Genomic DNA, 21,841 nt, shown 5'->3' with positions numbered 1-21,841 from the left:
TACTTCTCTATAAAAGCTAAAGAAATAGTTTGTATAAGAAGTACTATGCCCATAGTGACTTGGCTTAGACTTCAGTTGATCAGACATTGACCATTCACCCTTGAACCATGGACACCATTTGCAAAACAAACATGGTTTCCTACATCATCGCCAGGAATAAGAATTCTAACAAGGAAGTCTCCACTACCGCGATGGCACTGACTTACTCCAAAGACAGTATTTATGACACCCTGACAACCTAGGAACAGCAATAGTCTTATTTTAGGGCAGGATTCTCTCCAATGCTTCCTAACGGTGAGACAAAACCAGAAGATGCTATACACCACCAGACCTTCGACATAGGATCAGTACAGAAACCAGGATCTATAACTACAGAAACCCAGCAGCAGCAGCAGTGATAATGAAGAACTGTTACTGGGACCACAGAGAATTTCTAAGGGGTTGGACAACTTAGTAGAGCTGGAACCTGGAGTTGGTCTTTGCCAAAACACTTCAGGGGTGAGGTCTCCCTGTTTTTAGGCCAAACGTTTTTCATTCCATTTTCTCCCATATTTTGCTGTGCCTATCCAAACAACCAGTATCACACACACACACACACACACACACACACACACAAACACACACACACACACACTAGTGCATCTACTATCTTAAAAAAAGAAACCTATTAAAGCTTCTGCTATTGTATTAACAATTTTATTGGTGATGCAATAATTTTCATGAATATAATTGCTAATGAACTCTTCTTTTTCCAATTCTCTTTATTTTTCTCCTTTTTAATAGATTTTCTATTGTCTTTATATTTTTGATAATTCTACTTTTTGTCATCCTAAAACAAATGTATTATGATCAGTTATGCCAACTATGATACATTTTCTTTGAATAAATTTATTTTTTAAAAATGAAAGGAGTAGAATCAGAAAGAAAGTACAATGGGTTGGGTACTTGCCTTGCACAAAGCCAACCTGAGTTTTATCCCCGGCACTGGATCCCCATGCCTGCTAGGAGTGATCCTAAGCACAGGGCACGGAGGAAACTATGAATATGGCCGGGTGTGGCCCAAAACTAACTAATCAAACAAAAGGCAATAAGCACTATGTCTAATGCAATGATCCACAGTATTGCAACCCTGCAAATAGTAACAAGACCTAATTTTTCTGAATGTCTTAAGTTTCTCCCTTCTCAAACACAAGACAGATCTATATTATATACTTTTATATAAATATAAAATATACAAAATATAAAATATATATATTGGTTTATGGGTCACCCGGCAGCGCTCAGGGGTTACTCCTGGCTCTACACTCAGAAATCACTCCTGGATGGCTCAGGGGACCATAAGGGATGCCGGGATTCGAACCAGTGTCCTTCTGCATGCAAGGCAAATGCCCTACCTCGATGCTATCTCTCAGGCCTTATATACTTATATATTTAATGAATAAAATTAAAATTTACTTGTTTTATCATTGTTCCAGAGTACCTATGAAAAATACAAGAGTAAAAATGGGATTTCCTGTATCAATATTTTATTTTAAAATCTAATTATCAGCATTAGATTTATCATGTCACTCTATAAACTGAGTAACCACTATCAATACTACTGTTTGTAATTACACATTATATAAAACAGACTTTTTGATATTTTAACATTGCTTTAATAATTGCATTTTCAAAGACAACTACACTTATTACTCATCATTACATTTATGAAATGTCTCTACCTCAGCTAAAAATAGCAGTAGTCTTACAGAGAAACTGTTAGCACTAGCTGAGAATTATGCCTTGTCTATTTATTCCATTATTTAAAAGAAAGAGAAACAAAATCCTGACATATGAGTTTATATTGAAATACAAAACAGAGCTCATTCTAGAAGCCTTCATAGACTCCGTAGGCTAAAGGACTATATTCAAATCTCTGGTTACCTCAGAAGATCATCATTCTCTGATATGTTCTTTTAGCAACTAAGATCATCTCCTGTTACTGATGCTTAGCTTTTATGCTTCAGGGAATTTACGACAGGTTGTTTTTTGTTGAGGGCTCTCTGTAATATTCTACCCACCCTGATCACAGAAAAGCTCCTGTTAGTGGACTTCAATGCACTAGGACAAAAATCCTTTTCTTTTCAGTATCATGCAATTGCTATTTTTATGACTATCATTTTTACAACTTTATAAAAATATATAATATGAAGGTAAAACCTGAGGCTCTAAAGTAGACAGTAAATGCATAAATAAAATATGTTCAATACCCACTTCTGATGCCACTTCAAAAGGAAAAAGATGAAACTCCAGTAATCTAACTTCAGATTTGGAAGAAATCAAACTTCAATAACATTAAAAAAACAAGGGCACTGATCTAGGTATGAGGATAGAATTAATCAAAGGATAACATCTGGGTCATCTCTGGTTTCTATAAAAATGATTCCAAATTTTATAAATAAAGAAGATAGAGATAGCAAAATACAAAGTTAAGTCAGGTATTTTCCCCTTTTAAGCATTCATTAGTAATTTTTATGACTTATCATTAATGACCGGTATCTATATCTATATTGAATATTCATATCAATTTTATTATTAATGGTTTAATGTTAAACACAATAGAAAGCTTATTCTTGCTCTTCTATTGGTCAATCACTGTAGTTGTAATTATTCTGTGAACATAGAATCTTACATTTTTCAGTTTATCACTCATTTTGCAATAATATATATTGAGAATTATAACTATTTTCATCAAAAACTGTTTGACATGGGGCCGGAGAGATAGCATGGAGGTAGGGCATTTGCCTTGCATGCAGAAGGACACTGGTTCGAATCCCAGCATCCTATATGGTGAAAGAGAAAGTATCCTGAGCACCTTTCAGAGGCTAGAACTCTTTTCATTGTATGGAGATTTGTTTAGAAAAAGCTCTTTCCATGTTTAGGGATGTGGCACTGAGAGGACTCAAGATGCAAAACTACATACAGTAGGTAGGGCATTTGCCTTGCAAGCCACTGACCTGGGTTCCAAACCTGACACTCCTGTCCATACGGTCCCTCAAGCCCTACAGAGTAACCCCTGAGTAATGTCAGGTATGCTCTCTCCCAAAAAAGAAAAGTGCTTTCTTCACCCTTTGAAAAAATGTTTTTAATATCTTATTAATTAAAAATAAAACTAATAGCATATTACCATAAAAATATTCCCCCAAACAAAATTAGTATGTAAAGTGTCATTATTTTACATTTTTAAAAACTTTTTATGTAGCACAGGACAGTTGGATTCCTGTAACTATTTCTGTATTAAATCTGTTGCAATACTACATGTCAAGCAGCCAGTATAAAGCTTGAGAGTAAGAAAGGAAAATGTAAATAATGTCAATATTGTTATAAAATTACTCTTGGCTTCCTCAAAGTGTTTCACAAATGCCCAGGGGTCCTGAAACCATATCCAGAACTCAGAGATGCTTTAATAAAAAGCTTTAATTAGCATTTTAGAGTCTAGTTAGTCTTTGTAGCACCCACAACATTGTGTGTGTTTATCTTGAGCTTGTAGTCAACTCAAATCACAAGTTCTATCTCAAACAAATTTGGTGATGTCATGTTAAGCAACTTCCTTTTTACCTTAAATGCAAACTTTGTACATGCACTTCCCCATAGATTCTGGGGTTTCAAATTACTCTTTGTGACTACCTCACTCATGGTCCCTTAGATCTAATGAACCTACTACCATAAATGGAATACTATGCAGCTGTGAAGAAAAATGAAGCCATGAAATTTTCCTATACATGGATGGACATGGAAACTATTATGCTGAGTGAAATGAATCAGTCAAAGGGAGAGAAATAGACACAGAATAGTCTCAATCATCTGGTGTGATTTAAGAAAAACAAAATATAGCATGTTAATAATACCCAGAGACAATTGAGATGAGAGTTGAAATGACCAGCGCATGGTATAAAGGTTACCACAAAGATTGTTGAGTACAGTTAGAGAAATGAGTACACCAGCAACTATTATGATGATGGTGTGAGAAATAGAATGCCTGTCTCAAGACAGGCAGGGGCTGTGGGAGAAGGAAGATAGAGGCATTGGCGATGGGAGGTTACACTGGTAAAGGTGGATGTACTTTTTTATTAATAAAACAGCTACAAACATATGTGTAACCATGGTGTTTAAGTAAAGATATTAATAACAACAGCCAAAAAAAATAGCAAGGTCATTGTTGAAATCTTTTCTCAGTGACACTGGGCCACTGTGCTTGGGAAGCCCTGTTCACTGCTATTTTAACTGACTAGCACACTAATGATTGTACCAACTACAAAAAGTCAAACCCAGTGACAACAGGTAAGGTGGCAATTTATTTCTATTTCAGTGCTTCTCAACAGATGAGACAAAAGATTAAAGTCTAAATACTAAAATTTAGTAAAGACAGAATTTGTCTTTAGCTTTCATTCCTTGCCCTGTTTTGCTTCCATCCCTCCTTCTTCCCATATCTGGTAAGTCACTGATGCAGAATTTTCTTTCACAAGCACTGCTTCCGGTTACAACAACCTAAGATATCTTTAATATCATCTTTCATATCCTCAAGATGATTTCAATATAGATTCTGTCAGATTATAATAACTAACTGTCCTAGCCATCCAGCATCTCAAACAGGCTAACTATTCCATGACAGACGAGTGTCGGGCTCTCAAAGTGTGCTCCCTGGGCCAGCCACTTCTTCATTACCTGAATCTTGGTTAAACCTGCAAATTCTCAGGCCCTGCTCCAGACCCACTTCATCAAAATCTCTACCTAGTGATGTGCAATAATGAACTAATTCATGACAACTGTCTATCTGAGCTGTTTCCATTTCTTCCCAAAATTGATGCTTATGAAATTATCATACTTTTAGGTAAAGCTTTGTGTATATTTCTGTTCTTTTTGCAATTCTTTTGATGTATAAGTACTGTAGCAAAAAAAATCTGATGGAATAGGAAAGTTAATAGAGAGAAATTTATGTAATAAAGTAAAAACTACAAAATATTAATGATAAAATCTAGATAATGTGTATATAAAATCTTAGAGCAAAATTATTCTAGCCTTTTTTTTATATGTTTGAGATTTGCTAGAAAATGTCAGAGACATTTTATGAAATTAAATTCCTAATTGCAATAAATTGTTCACAGTATGTATACATTTTTTCATTTTTTAAATCTTTAGAATTAAAACATCAGGTCTTTAATCCATTTGGATTTTACCTTCATACATGATGTTAACTGGGGTCTACGTTCATTTTTTTGCAAGTGGCTAGCCAGTTGTGCCAACACCACTTGTTGAAGAGGCTTTCTTTGCTCCATTTAGGATTTCTTGCTCCTTTGTCAAAAATTAGGTGATTGTATGTCTGGGGAACATTCTCTGAGTATTCAAGCCTATTCCACTGATCTGAGGGCCTGTCTGTATTCCAATTCCATGCTGTTTTGATAACTATTGCTTTGTAGTAAAGTTTAAAGTTGGAGAAAGTAATTCCTCCCATATTCTTTTTCCCAATGATTGCTTTAGCTATTCTAGGGTGTTTATTGTTCCAAATGAATTTCAAAAGTGCCTGATCCACTTCTTTGAAGAATGTCATGGGTATCTTTAGAGGGATCGCATTAAATCTGTACAATGCTTTGGGGAGTATTGCCATTTTAATGATGTTAATCCTGCCAATCCATGAGCAGGGTATGTTTCCATTTCTGTATGTCATCATGTACGAAGGTAAAATCCGAATGAATTAAAGACCTTGATATCAGACCCGAAACCTAAGATATAGAGAAGAACACGTAGGCAAAACACTCCAGGACATTGAGACTACAGGCATCTTCAAGGAGAAAACTGCACTCTCCAAATAAGTGAAAGCAGAGATTAACAGATGAGAATATATTAAGCTGAGAAACTTCTGCACCTCAAAGGAAATAACGCCCAAGATACAAGAGCCATCTACTAAGTGGGAGAAACTATTCACCCAATACCCATCAGATAAGGGGCTAATCTCCAAAATATACAAGGCACTGACAGAACTTTACAAAAAAAAAAAAAAAAAAAAAAAAAACATCTAGTCCCATAAAAAAATGGGGAGAAGAAATGGACAGACACTTTGACAAAGAAATATAAATGGCCAAAAGACACATGAAAAAATACTCCACATTACTAATCATCAGGGAGATGCAAATCAAAACAACTATGAGGTACCACCTCACACCACAGAGATTGGCACACATCACAAAGAATGAGAACAAGCAATGTTGGCGGGGATGTGGAGAGAAAGGAACTCTTATCCACTGCTGGTGGGAATGCCGTCTAGTTCAACCTTTATGGAAAGCAATATGGAGATTCCTCCAAAAACTGGAAATCGAGCTCCCATACAATTCAGCTATACCACTTCTAGGAATATACCCTAAGAACACAAAAATACAATACAAAAAAACCCCTTCCTTACACCTATATTCATTGCAGCACTATTTACCATAGCAAGACTCTGGAAACAACCAAGATGCCCTTCAACAGACGAATGGCTAAAGAAACTGTGGTACATATACACAATGGAATATTACGCAACTGTCAGGAGAGATGAAGTCATGAAATTTTCCTATACATAGATGTACATGGAATCTATTATGCTAAGTGAAATAAGTCAGAGAGAGAGAGAGAAACACAGAATGGTCTCACTCATCTATGGGTTTTAAGAAAAATGAAAGACATTCTTGCAATAATAATTTTCAGACACCAAAGAGAGAAGGGCTAGAAGTTACAGCTCACCTCATGAAGCTCACCACAAACAGGGATGAGCTTAGTTAGAGAAATAACTACATTTTGAACTATCCTAATAATGAGAATGTACAAGGGAAATAGAAAGCCTGTCTAGAATACAGGCAGGGGTTGGGTGGGGAGGAGGGAAATTTGGGACATTGGTGATGGGAATGTTGCACTGGTGATGGGTGGTGTTCTTTACATGACTGAAACCCAAACACAACATGTATGTAATCAAGGTGTTTAAATAAAATATATTTATTAAAAAAAAAGAATTAAAACATCACCAGTATCACTTTCTAATTTTTACGTTTACTTTTCTTTCTTTCTTTGGTAGAGGTAGAGGAAAGCTCCCAAGCACTGCTCTCAGACCACAAGACCATTTCTAATGATACTCAGTCAGACAAGTGATACTGTTCAATGCTGAAGTAGTACTGTGAAGTACTACTGTGAAGTACTAGTGAAGAAGTACTGATTGAGACTAGCAGAGTCATGGGTCGCTATGGTTATACCCAATAGATTTTGGGGATCATCAGGGCCGAACACAGTGGTGCTGGGGATCTAAGTTTTCCTTGTGTGTACAAGGCAGGCACCCCTGACTTCTAAGCTATCTCTCTGACCCCTATATCTGAATACTTTTACTGCTCTTTAAATCTCTGCCATCTTTGCTATGCAAAACTTGGTCATTCATCTTTTAAATTGTTTCCTTGTACATTTTTAAGTTAAAATACTTTCTAAAAGTATATAATAACATAATTTTAAGTGTAACAACATATTTTAAGTCAACTAGTTGAAAAATTTCCTAACATCCTTGACTTCAAGTCTGATATTGGTTATTCAAACCATAAAGCAGTAATCAATATATGAGTACCCACCCTGGAGGCACTAAGCTTATTACCACACACAATGTCCTTGAGAGTAATTTATAAACCAGATTATACTGGTGAGAGTGACTTGCTAGCCAGTGACACACAGGCAGAAAAGGCTGCTGGAGTGCCAAATGGGTTTACTTAACCAATCTTGAAAAAGAGCTTTTTCTTTTCTTTTCTATTTTTTTTTTATTGAGACCAATGTGAATTACAAGTCTTTCACAGTTGTGCTTCAGGTACATAATACCAAAGAATTAGAGCCATTCCCACCACCAGTGTTGACCTCCCTCCCCCATAGTTCCCAACATGCATCCCGTACCTCCACACTTAGCCACCTGGATTGCTAGTATAATAGGTCCATTATGTGTACAGCTTGCTATAGCTTGAGTCTCTTGATTTTATTGTTATTGACTTTGGTTTGGGTATTTAGATCTGACTATTTTTTATTTCTACTCAATGGAAAGAGCTTTTCTTTTTTTCTTTATTACTTTTTTTGTATTTTGGGTCACACCCAGCAGCACTCAGGAGTTATTCCTGAGCTTAGAAATCGCTCCTGGCAGGCATGGGAGACCATATGAGATGCTGGGATTCAAACCACTGTTCATCATGGATCGCTGTGTGCAAAGCAAACACTCTACCGCTGTGCTGTCTCTCCGGCCCCTAGAAAGAGATTTTTCTTTACAAAAATTGTTCTTTTTCCTTTTTCCCAAAATGCTCAGAATTCTAAGCCTCAATGGCTTTCTTGCTTTCTGTCAAAGCAATTAGGTATCTTGAAATTCTACTTTCTATACAAGTATTTTACTTCAAATAAAATCAGCATAATGTGGTGCATCTATAGGATGAAGTGAAATACAAATAATGAATGAAATGGAATTCTTCATTTACTAAAATAAAAAAATAACAGTGTCTATGACAAACTTGTATACTACAAAAGAATGTATGTTTATGTATAATAAAAATTTGTGAAAAGTTTCTTATTAAAATATTAATAGTGGTTACCTCCATTGAAGAGCATCTAATTTTGAAATTTCTGTTTTATATATTTATTTGTGGTTTATTTTTAACAATGGATCAAGCGCCAGAGAGATGGTACAAAAGTTAAGTTTGTGTAAGAGTTAAGATAGTACAGGAGTTAAGTACAAAGATAGTAAAGGAGTTAACCAAAATGTATGTGGTTACTTGGGTACAACCAGGAGTGATCACTAAGCAGGAGTTGGTTCTGAATATCTCTGAGTGTGCTCCCCACAACAACAAAATAATGTTTTAAATAAAAAAAATACACTCAGCATTTTAAATTCTTATTCAACACACAGGAAGGTACCCCCAGAAAAATGAGTAGACCTTATTAAAAGTTAATCTAGCAAGATTTCAAACCAAGAATAGAGGCTCCCTAAAGAATAAAACCCACATGGGCCGAAAAAATATACAAGGGTTTTATTGCCTTGCATGTGGTTCTTGCCTTACAAGTGGCCAACCTGGACTCAATCCCTAGCATACCACATGATCCCCCAAGCACCACCAGGAGTGATTCCTGAATGCAGATCCTGAGCATTAATTGAATAACTCCTGAGCATTACAGGATGTGGCCTAAAAAAAATAAATAAAACCCGGATTCAGCATATTTAAAAGCCAGAGGAGAAAAGAGTTAAAGATGGACAAGGCAAAGAGATGCTTCAATCTTGGATTAAGCACCCTAGAAAGAGAGCTATATTGCCTTGGGAGCATTACACTAAAAAAATAAATCAATAGGCAACAGAGGAAATCTGTGGTCTTTAAATACAAGAGAGAGCAAGAGAAAAATCTTACTACAATCTAGAGATGCAAAATAAATCAGCTTTATCATAGATGCCAGTTGCTGCTTTCAGTATTGTAGCCAAAATGTCTCCTAAAATAATAACCTTTCTCCCTGCATTTACAGGCCCAATATCCAGCAGCAGCTATTATTTTAATATATACTTAAATATTTTTTAATATATACTCAACAATGACTTATGAGAATAAAGATAGGAAACCACTCACCTCCAATGGAACACATGCCTGCCCGTGGGAAGATGCTTCCGAATGTGAAGCATTGGTCCTGCTTTTAATTTGAAAGTGTGTTTTGCACATGTAGCCCTCAGAACAGTCCTGTACCAAATACAAAGGAAAACTGTTATTTTAAGAGTGCATCATTTTCAGAATCATAATTTCTCAAAGTAGCAATGAGCAACAAAAACTAAGTATATTAAATGAGATGTAATAAAACTATCATGTCCTAGCCACATAGTAGGTTGCCAATAAATGGAGATTTTAAGCTTCCATTCCTATAACTTATTATGCTTCCCTTACTCATAAATTAAGTATCTTTTCCTCCCACCCAGGGAGAAAAGTTCTCACAGCATTTAGGGCACAAAGCAAGTCTTTCTCTTTTTCCTGAAAATTTGCACATTATTTTTATTACTGAGAGTTCAGCAAAACAGAGAGAGATGCAAAATCTGAACTCTGGAAGCTGAAGAGATAGTACAATGGATAAGGCATTTGCCTTGCACATGGCATATGTGGGTTCAATCCCCAATACCACATATGGTCCCCTGACTCCTACCAGGGTGACTCCCTAGTAAAGCCTGGATCCCTCACATCGCCAGGTGTGCCCTACCAACTAACAAAAACCAATCTGAAGCGTTTTTCCAGCTGACTTGGACTCCTGGATGTGCCTTCTTATTACATCATGGCAATTTTTTAAGTATTTAAATGCATAAAAGTATTTACCATACAATAAAAACAATTAATATTAGTTCTTATGCTATATTGAGAGAGCACATTAAGAGTTCTTGCAGCAGCTCCTGGGGTTCAAGAAGTCTTTATTTCCATTTCATGCTCACAGCACAACCTCCACTAAAATGTCCCAGACATGGCTGTGTAACATATGCCTGGGCATTTGAGAAATCTGCCTGTCACTTCCATTTTGATACATAGTGCCTTCTGCACTGAGTAATACACTGAGAAAGGTGTGTCTAATACTGTATCAAAATGTTGTCTTATAACCTTAACTCATTGGTTTGTGCTTTTCCCCTGGAATCTAACCTTGTCCACAGAGGCATTCTTCAAATATTTGAGACAATCACTACCATTTTCAAATATGCCTTTAAAAATTGATTTCAAGTCATTCTCTAGTTGTATTACTCTTCTGCCCTTTTTGAGTGTGGGAGTAGAGGAAGATCTGTGCAAGAATTGAATTCAGGACCTCATACAATTGAAGCAAGTGCTCTACCACTAAGTCAGATCCCTTACTCCTCAATCCTATTTCTTTTACTTGCTATTAAATAATCTATTGTATGCTATTCATATATTTCTGTCAACTCCATTTCATAAAGGCAAAAAAAGTTGCTGTGTGTATTCCTGTTACCCCAGCCCCACACTACCAGCCCAAGCACAAAAGGGTCAGTTCCTCACCAGAAGACCATGCATCTCTAGGAGTAGCCTCCAGGCTCATGGCAATCCCTCATTTAAAAAATTCATCTGAATTCACCAAAGTAAAAATGCAATACCTTAGACACAAACATTCTCACTCTATGAATATTTGTTCTCTACTAAATTGTCATTGTTATCATCACAATTTAAAAGAATAGATAATAGGGGCCGGAGAGATAGCATGGAGGTAAGGCATTAGCCTTACACACAGAAGGACAGTGGTTCGAATCCCGGCATCCCATATGGGAGCCTGCCAGGAGCGAGTTCTGAACACAGAGCCAGGAGTAACCCATGAGTGCTGCCAGGTGTAACCCAAAAAGCAAAAATAAATAAATAAATAAATAAATGAATAGATAATTAGGGGCCGGAAAGATAGCATGGAGGTAAGGCGTTTGCCTTTCATGCAGAAGGTCATCAGTTCAAATCCCGGCGTCCCATATGGTCCCCCGTGCCTGCCAGGAGCAATTTCTGAGCATGGAGCCAGGAATAACCCCTGAGCACTGCCGGGTGTGACCCTAAAACCACACACACACACACACACACACACACACACACACACAAAGAATAGATAATTAAGGGTTGGTGGTGATTTAAACTGATGCAGTAGTAAATTCAAAAGAGTACTCTAAATAAAAATTTCATCATTCAGTTCAACATTTTACGAAGATTCAAAAATCCAGTTTTGAGGCAGCCCAGGGAGTCCATGAGTCAGGGGGAGCAAGTCCAGAGGGCCGAGAGGGAGCAAGCAGGGGGTCGCCATCTCACTGCATCAACCTAGGCAGCCCTGAGAGACTGTGAGTTAGTGGGACCAGTGACCAGAGGGGCACCACATTTCCCTGGGAAGGCAAGAAGGAAGCGTAGGCTGGCTCCCAAGTGGGGGAGGGGAGGCAAGTGATTTAGGCACAATTGGGCCCTCCACCATTGTGGCTAGGAGCTGAACAGCACTGACTGACAGGAAGAGGGTGAGGGGCTATTTTCCTAAGCTCAACTGGAGGACGTGGGAGGGGCACTTCAGCCAACATACCAACCTAGAGCCACACTCCAGAGAAGGGACCCAGCCCCACAGGTAGCAAAAGAGAGCTGAAATCTGAAGGCACTACACTTCAAGCCAAACCATTAAATGCAAAGAAATATGGGTAAACTAAGGAAGACACTAACAACTAGGGAAATGGAGAGAAATCCCAATAAGTTTCCAAGTCCACCAAAACGCACAGACCCAATAGGTGAGGACCTAAAAGCAGCCATAACAAAAAATAAAAGCCATGGTAAAAGAAATGAAAGAATCACTAGCCAGCGAGTACAAGAAGTCCATTGATGAACAAATCAACCAACTTAAAGAACTGTTGCAGAACATGAGAGATTCCATACAAATGAAATTAAAGGAAATAAAAAAGTCTTACAAAGACATAATAGCAGAATCACACAGATGGAGAATCGCATAGAAGAATATGAAGAAAAACTACAAACAAAAAATGACAAAGAAGCCAACAAGGAAATAAAAGGGGTTCTTGGATACAAAGGGCAGACAACCTAATTAACACCTCAGTGCTCAGTGACACTAGATACCATACTCAGTTTGTATTATGAAAATGTCTTGATATGGTCCCCCAAGCCAGGAGTGATTTCTGAGTGCATAGCCAGGAGTAACTCCTGAACGTCAATGGGTGTGGCCCAAAAGCCAAAAAAAAAAAAATCAAGTTTTAAAGAATTTGCACAAGATTTAATGTTGAATGATATTTTTTTAATTTGTACCAGACCAATAATAACATTTGGTAACTATACTGATTTGAATAATGTAACCCCTAAATTCATGTTCACCCAGGACCTATAAGTTTAACCTTCCTTGTCAACAGGCTCTATATAGATATAATCAAGATGAGGTGACTCAACTCATTGGGACTAGTATCTTTATAAGAGGAGAAAAATTGGAGACAGAAGAGAGGGAATAGTAACAAGAAAAGACCAAGGTAGCAAGAGACTGTAGTGGTGCTTTTAGACTCAAAGAATTACTCAACTATAACAAGATAAGCTTTTCTAGGGCCTTTAGAGGAAACATGGCCCTGATTTCCTATATCACCTTCCAAAACTATGAGAAAATATTTTTCTGTATTTTAAATCATTCTACTTGTGGTCCTTTGTCAGGTAGCCCTGGAACTTATGTAGTAATAAAATTTTCTAACAGATTAGCAGTATCTTTATAATACCTCCCAGTTAGCTAGGCTGACATCCCACCAGCACTCACAAAGAATACCTACTGGCTATATGTGTTTAGGAACTATGTTGATTATCCAAATCCAATTCATTCTTGCCACTGTCACAATTTATCAAATATTTTCAATATTACTCTTGCCTATATGATAACCTACCATATCCAATATTATCACTTTGTAGTATTGCATTAGGATAACATATTTTGTAGATAAATTATTGTAAATTCCAGCTGTACATCACTCAGCCAAAAGAATATTCTCTGGTAATCTTTTGCCACTTGAGTATTTATAGTTAGACAAAGTAAACTTAGTTTTGATATTGATATTGGCTTAAATTAAGACACATATATATTAATAGTTGTGGCTGTTTACATCAAGTTTTCACTCCTCTTTTTGTAATAGTAGCAATTTTTCCTCTAAGAATCATTCTCTTTTCCTCTCTCAATAAAATTGGGACTTCCCAGTTTTCAGGAATGATCATGGGAGGATGCTGAGCTGATGAAGGGGTAATCAGTACTCAAGCCTCAGACATTTGGAATGGCAAATGATTCAATCAGAACCAATGAGGAAAGATTCTCAACTTTGGTGGAGAGTTATTTTCTTTTCTACTGAACTGAATTAGAAGATACAACTCCAGTAATGCTGATCTCTATATTCTCCTTAAGTTGAACCTGAGAATGATGCCTATGCATAAAAAGCAAAGCCAAAAATCAGATGCAGAGAAATCTCATCCTAATTAGGCTGCTACCTGAAGCCTGTTCTACCACCTAATTTTAAATTTGAAACTTATAAAACTTTCTTTTTGCTTCACTCATCTTGGGTCATTAATATGACTTGCAATCAAAATACTCTTTTTGTGAAATGACACATGTTTGTCTGTTAGTTCAGAAGTTATACTATATTAAAGATTATATAGTAGAAAGCTTCTAGTTTATTATCTCTCTCTTTATAATCAATAGTTGATTATATAAAAGATCTTTTGTTTATTTGCTTTGGGACTATACCCAGCTGTGCTCTGGACTTACTACTGTTTCTGCAATTAGGAATGATTCCTAGTTGTGCTCAGGGGACCATATGGGTACTGGGGATTGAAGCAAGGTTGGTAACATGCAGGTAACCATCCTGCCCTCTGTATTATCTCTCCAGCCCTAATTACATAAAATATTTGCCAAATATAAAACAACTATACTATTATGTGTTTGTGAGATAAAAAATTTGCAGTATGTATTTTAAAATCACATGCCCCCCCCAAAAAAAGGGGGGGGCGGGCGGTGGCGCTAAAGGTAAGGTGCCTGCCTTACCTGCACTAGCCTTGGATGGACCGCGGTTCGATCCCCCGGTGTCCCATATGGTCCCCCAAGCCAGGAGCAACTTCTGAGCACATAGCCAGGAGTAACCCCTGAGCATAACCGGGTGTGGCCCAAAAACCAAAAAAAAAAAAAAAAAAATCACATGCCAATAGGAATAAAAAGTACACAAATCCTTTGGCTATTTGGTAGGGCTAACCTGTGTTTGCTTATTGGATATAATTCACTAAAAGACAACTGTTCCACTTTATATTTTTCTATACCTGGTCATACAATGTCTTCTTAAGGAACGCTAATACTAATAAAACTCTAATTATAGTGGAAAATACATTTCCTCCTCTAACATAAAAAAGAGGTTGAGAAAAAACTCCCAGGCACTTATGGTATGAAATCTAAATGACTTGCCTGATCGCTTTCCTAATGAATTGAAATGGAGAGAAATATCATTTTTAATATCATACATAATTTAAGGTATTTTAATTTATGATATGTTCATTAGTATATTTAGGGAAATACACACTTTATATGTTAGTCAGGGTAACTTTGTTTTCAATATCCATCTCTTGCAATTCTAGATTAACTTTTAGAATTAAAATAAGAGAGCATGAGAGGCTGGAGAGGTTGCGAGGAGAGGTAAGGAATCTGCCTTGCCAGTGCTAGCATAGGATGGACTGCAGTTTCATCCCCCAGCATCCCATAGGGTCCCTCCCCAAGCCAGGAGCAATTTCTGAGCATCACCAAGTGTGGCCGAAAAAACAAAAAATAAAATAAAATAAAATAAAATAAAATAAAATAAAATAAAAAATAAAGAAGCATGAGAGCTAAGACAGGTTTATCCTAAGGCACCTGTCTTACACAAGGCTAACCCTGACTGAATCCCCAGAAACACATGCTGATCTACTGAGCACCATCAGGAATGAACTTCCCCTAAAATTTTGGAGGAAAAATAAAAAACTAAAGATAGAATAGGGTGTGGCTCTACATGCTCCTCTTCGAACATTTACTTCTACAGAAGCAGGCCTTTCTCCTACATTGTTTTAACTTGCAGTAGAACTTATTTCATTCTTCACGGTTGTAAGATAAGCAAATATGAAGGCGTGAGATGCCCACCCAACACCCCCTCTACTCATACAGCCATATGGATTTTTAATTCAACTCTATCCCAACTGCTCCAGAGGACATAGCTCTAACCTCCTACATTCTTTTTGTCCTCCTGATAACTTACAATTCACCATGAAGGGTTTACATCCCTAACAACTATTTTTATATTCCCCCCACCCCACCCCCCGCAAACCCCCAGTAAATCTAAAATTCAGAAACAGACCAAAGCCATGCAGGAAGAAGGCCCATCCAGGATCCTAACTATAGCATTTAGATAGCATTTCAACATTAAAAAAAAAAAAACTGACCCCAAGTGGTCTGAAAACACCCTGAACCAGCCTGGGCAGAGTTAAGCACAAAGAGAATGTAAGAGTTTACCCAATTCAACCCTCTTGTTTTAGAGATAAGAGGGTAAGGACTAAAGGACTCTTAAGAGCCTTGTCTTACAGCTAATTAAGGCAATGCTGAAAGTGGAAAGAAGGTCTCTTGACCCCAGTGTTGTTTCTACCACACTAAGCAAATTCTGCCAGAAAATAAGATCAGGGCAGAAACTAGTTACTGACATTCAGAAACTGATATAAGCCAGTGCTTTGTGCTCTGAGTAACAAGCTCCAGCCACTCTATTGTGGTTTGGGAACTAGCAAGCAGCCTCAGTATTGCTAGGAAGCTTGTTAAACAGGCAAAATAAGTACTAAATCAGAATTGCATTTGGGAAATGCAGGATGATACATGCTCACCTCTGGAAGCACTGAGGTAGCATGCAGTCCAATCCCTGATTCAAAGGTTTTGCAAAGGGACTGTTAAAACATGGTTTCTCATGTGGTGGTGCAGAATAACTAGGGAGGTTTACATAATATCATTGCTGGGGAGCCAGAGCAGTAGCGTAAGCAGTCAGGCGTCTGCCTTGCAAGTGCTAGTCTAGGAGGGTCCGCGGTTCGATTTCCCCGGCATCCCATATGGTCCCTCAAGCCAGGAGCGATTTGAGTTAGCTAGGAGTAATCCCTGAGCGTCACCGAGTGTGGCCAAAAAAAAAAAACAAAAACAAAACAAAACAAAAAAATATCATTGCTGGGATCCTTCCTCAGATCAGTGAAGTCAGACTTCCCTTAGACAGTCTAATGCAGTCTTTCCTTACACAGTTCATAATATTGTTGCTGGGATCCTGCCTCAGACCAGTGAGGTCAAACTCTTCCTTTAGACAGTCTAAAGACAATTGTCAGGACTGAAGATTCATCTGGACTGAACTCATAGGGAGGTCTCCTTTTGAACTCAGAGAACCAGGTCAATTATACCAGATACAGCTGCCTAGAGAAAAAGACCACAAACGTACCACCTCTCACTAAATGTTCTTGCACCTTTATTTTATAATAGCTTCTGAGGGTGCTCATCTTGAAGCTGAGACGAATTTAAGAGGTCCTTAAAATCACCTCAACCCTCCTCTGGAACCTGCTTAGACTTGCCTCAGAACTCTGAAACTACCATTAATCTCATAATTTAAAACCATCCCTGTCCCACCCTACAAACCACCACCAGGACTCTTTTCTGCCTATGTCTCTTTTTTGGAGACACAAGGCTTCATCCTTCCCTCTAGTATGGTAAAAAAATAAAATAATGGGGAAAATTGGATCCATTAGCACAGATTTAAAGACAGCAAAAATCCTCACAGTCAAAATTTTCCAAGTTATCTGAATAGAATATCCTTCACCTTTCATTTTCCCCTTGGTTTGGGGGCCACACCTTGTGGTGTTCACAGGTTACTCCTGGTGAACCATATGGAACTCCAAGGAACCATATGGCAGTGAAAGAATAGAATTTGGTATAGGAATATGCAAAGTAAATGCCCTACCCACTGTACTCATATTACTCTGGCCCCCAATACCCTTTACCTTCTAAAAGATGAAAAATAAATACTGGGTTAGAAAGATAATATAGGGATAAAGTACCATCTTGCAGGTGGTAGACTGTATCACATAAGGTCTTCTGAACACCATTAGGAGCAAGACAAAACACAGGGTTAGGAGTAAGCCATGAGAACCACTATGTAAAATGTAAAAAAAAAAACAAAAAAAAAACTGAAACAAAAAATTTAAAACATAAAAGAAAATAAAGAAAAATATCAAAATGGAAAGGAAGCTTGTACTTCTTATCCTAGACTCATCCTGTCAATACATAACTTTAATTTCTTCAACATATTAATGGTTCCAACAATTCATAAGAAGACACAATAAATAGTTCAATAGTAAATTGAGCAAAGGATATAAATAGTTCATTATAGAGGAAATAATTATTGTAAGTAAAATAGTTCAATGTTGCAATAAGAAAAATTAAAATGATGAGATACCATGTCTACCTATCAGATTGGCACAGAGAAAAAAAGGTGTGAAATATACTGTGTAGACAAACAGGTGAGCACTCTTATACATAGCCAGGGGCACAGAAGTTTAAATGAGTATATCCCTCCTAGAGAGCAAGCTGACAAAAATTATTCAAATTAAAAATACACATACCTTTGACCCAGAAATTCTACTTTCAGGAATTTACACTACACATATAGTTCTATACATGTAAATTAAAATGTATGCAATGATAACTAGTAAAGTATTATAACATATAACATATAATAACACAATATTGTAAATAACCTAAATACCTATCTATAAGGATTAATTGAATAAATTGTTATAACCAAATAAATGAATGCTCTATCCATAAAAAAAAATGAGTAAGGTTTTTTTGTTTGTTTGTTTGTTTGGTTGGTTTTTGGGTCACACTCAGCAGTACTCAAAGGTTATTCCTGTTTCTTTGCTCAGAAATCACTCCTGGCAGGCTCAGGGTACCATATAGGATGCCAGGGATCAAACCTAGGTCTGTCCCGGGTCAATCGTGTACAAAGGAACTGTCCTACCACTGTGCCATCACTCTGCTCTCCTTTTTTCCACACCCTCCCCAAAATGGATAAGATCTATGAGTTTTAATATTAAAAAGAAAGTTAAGTCTTTAGTATTACATTAGTATTTCTGAATGTGCTGAGTAAGGCCATCATGTGCCTAGAATGTACAATACCCAGCACCACTAACTGTGGCCCTCGTGGCCCTCAGGCACCCCTAAGCCCAAGCACTAAATTGAACATTGCTATAAGCAACTCTAGCCCCAAGTATCACGAGGTGTGTCCCCCAAAATATGCAGAGAAAGATATATATGTACATTATGTTATCATTTGTTTAAATATAAATTCCTATGTTTGTGTTTACACTAAATATATCTAAAAGGTTACACAAGAAGATTGAGATGAGAAGCATGGAAAAATTTAAAAGAAATTTAAATTTTAGTGTACAGATCATTTTGTACCTATGAATAAATAACACTTCATGTTAAATCCTTCAGTTCATTGTCCTATTCACATACACCTCAAGGCCATCACATTGCTACAACAGATTCCAATCTTGAACTTCTAGGGAGGAAATGTCCTGGAGGCCTTAGCACCCTAGAGAGACAATCAAGTTTTCAAGTTTAGCGCTGACTGCATATTGGATGAAGATCTAAGGATTTTGTAATAGAACATGTTTGGATCTGTTTCCTTACAAGCTGTCATGGACTATGCCACCCAGAGAGCTATGTTATGCCTGTTGAAATCCAGCTACCCAAATAATTATAGGGCTTCTGTTGCTGAATTTTAATAAGCTTTTAACAATCTTCTCTAGAAAAACACTGCTCTCTAAAAAAAATTGGGTGGCAATTATCTAAGGTCCTCAGCTGTACTTTGAAATGAAGCACAGCATATAGGACTTCAACTCAATTTAGCTGCCCAAAGTGATCAGCTGCAGAAAGGGCCTGACAAGACCCAAAAAAGAAACTAAGACAAGAGGAAGTTTCTAGGCCACAGTAAGTACTTTTCAAAAATAAGACCTTAAGTGTCAGTAAGTCCTAAAGGATCAGGACAAACTTAGGATACAGACTCAAGAGACTGTCTTTTCCTTTATAAAAGTTCAATAAATACTACTAGACACTATCCAAAGCTGATTTATCTCAGAAGGTAGACAGGAAAGAGGTGGGGAATAAAGAAAATGAAAACCAAAGCTATAATATCAACCATATACTCAGTAAGTCAGATATTGGCCATTTATTCATTTAAAAAAAAAAGGGGCCGGAGAGATAGCATAGTGGTAGGGCATTTGCCTTGCAAGTGGCCAACCAGGGAGGGACCTGTTTCAGTTCCCGGCACCCCATATGGTCCCCAGCCTGCCAGGGATGATTTCTCAGTGCAGAGCCAGGAGTAGTCCTTGAGAGCCACCAGGTGTGGTCCAGAAACCAAGCAATCAATCAATAATAAATAAAGTTTAAAAAAAAAAAAAAAGGTTAAAAAAAAAAGCCAGTTCTCCAATGTGCTCCAAATGGGAAAAAAAAAAAGTGATAGTAGTACCGTATTTATTCAAGTATAACGCACACAAGTTTCTACCAAAAAAGAAATCAAAGTTTGGGAGCTGGGGTGGAGTGGCAGTGGCGGCTGGTCCAATGAGGGCACAGGCCAATTGTGAGTTCGCACTGCGCCTTTTCCGGGCTGCAGTGAGGGCGAAGAATAAAATACCTCAAGAAACCTGGCCTATCTCTCGTGACAGCCTGGTTTGGTTAAAACATCATGGGAAGACATACCAAAAGAAATGATCATCAAGAGTTTTTGAAGACAGGCATCAGCAATCAAATGGACGGCACAAAAGACGACCTGCTGTGGAATTCAGACTCAGAAGAAAGCAAAGAAACTGGAGAAACAGATGTTCCTGCCAACTGCGACACTGATGAAAAATTAACTCGAGAAGAATGGGAAAATTCTTTAGTGTATCTGATGATGAATCTGACTTTGAAGCATTTTAAATAAATATTGTTACCGGTCATTTTATTTCGGTATTGTGTTTATACCAGTTTACATTGTCAATAATTGATTTTTATCATGGCTGCACGTGTTCAACAACTTTTTTTGTCAGTTACAATGCTTGGTGTGAAACAAAATTTTATATCAATTTTTAATAGAAAATTAGGGGTGTGTGTTATACTCGAATAAATACAGTACACTATCACTGACTCTTTCCTGGTAGTTCTGATCCAGACAGATAGATGCCTCAGGACCTTCTCAGAGTAGCTGGGGGCACATACCCCTTTCTGCCTACAGCCACAGCAGCCACACCTGACATCCTCTAACAGAAATGGCCCAGCTTCACAACTTAACCTTCTCAAACTTCCAGGCCATTAAATTGTTTCAGATCTAAAGATTCTGAATCAAGTAACTGTAATCTGTCATGAAACGGCTCAAAATTTTATAGTAGTGCCAGCCCAGTAGTATCTCAAATAAATCTGATAGGAAAATTACATAGGAATCTACCAAGCTCAGTGAATCTAACCAGTAACACTGACGGCTCAACTACTGCTAACCACAGCCCAGAAAATCCTTTGTTACTGACTTTAGTAACACCCTGAAAAGATAAAACAAATTATTTCAAATCAACCCTTGTTGACCTAAGTTTAATAATTGACCTAAGTTTTAATAATTGTATTTGCCTTTTTGTAACAGACAATATGAAGTAAATTTGTTTATACCTGCCAGGGGACAGGCTAGGGTGGTAGATGAAAAACTGGAGACACTAGCAAAGGGAATGTCACGCTGTTGGTGGGATTGATGTTTATAAACCTTTAATGCCTGAAATTACTGTATTATGAACAACTTGGTAAATCATAGTATTATAATGAATACATTAAATAAATATTTTGAAATAGCCTAAATTAGATGGTAAAGTCTTTGTTAAGAATTTGGAGATTCTCCAGAATGAAATTCTTTTTTTTTCTTTTTTCTTTTTTTTTTTTTTTTTTTTTTTTGGTTTTGGGGTCACACCTGGCAGCACTCAGGGGTTACTCTTGGCTCTATGCTCTCTTGGCTCTCTCAGAAATTGCTCCTGGCAGGCTCCGGGGAATGACATGGGATACCGGGATTTGAACCACCATCCTGCATGCAAGGCAAATGCCCTACCTCCATGCTATCTCTCTGGCCCCCAGAATAAAATTCTAAATATGCTTATATGTCTCTTCAAGACTACCCAATCTTACTAACTTTGTTTTCAATTTCTCATCCTGTTACACCTTCCAAATGTATGTGTGAATCCTGGTCACG

The 21,841-nt window shown here is 37.4% G+C and overlaps 1 protein-coding gene across 1 annotated transcript in view; it reads right to left on the bottom strand.

The window, feature by feature from the left end:
• Nucleotides 1-21,841, bottom strand: part of ATG10 (autophagy related 10) — a 289,692-nt gene that overhangs the window by 197,780 nt on the left and 70,071 nt on the right. Inside the window, 1 exon segment of the mRNA XM_049766561.1 lies at nt 9,636-9,743. Within this exon segment, the coding sequence (XP_049622518.1) occupies nt 9,636-9,743 (108 nt within the window).

The sequence above is a fragment of the Suncus etruscus genome, chromosome 2, assembly GCF_024139225.1.
Source record: "Suncus etruscus isolate mSunEtr1 chromosome 2, mSunEtr1.pri.cur, whole genome shotgun sequence".
Classification (NCBI taxonomy): Eukaryota; Metazoa; Chordata; class Mammalia; order Eulipotyphla; family Soricidae; genus Suncus; species Suncus etruscus.
The sequence above is the reverse complement of the archived record's forward strand: the minus strand, read 5'-3'. Positions and strand labels throughout refer to the sequence as shown.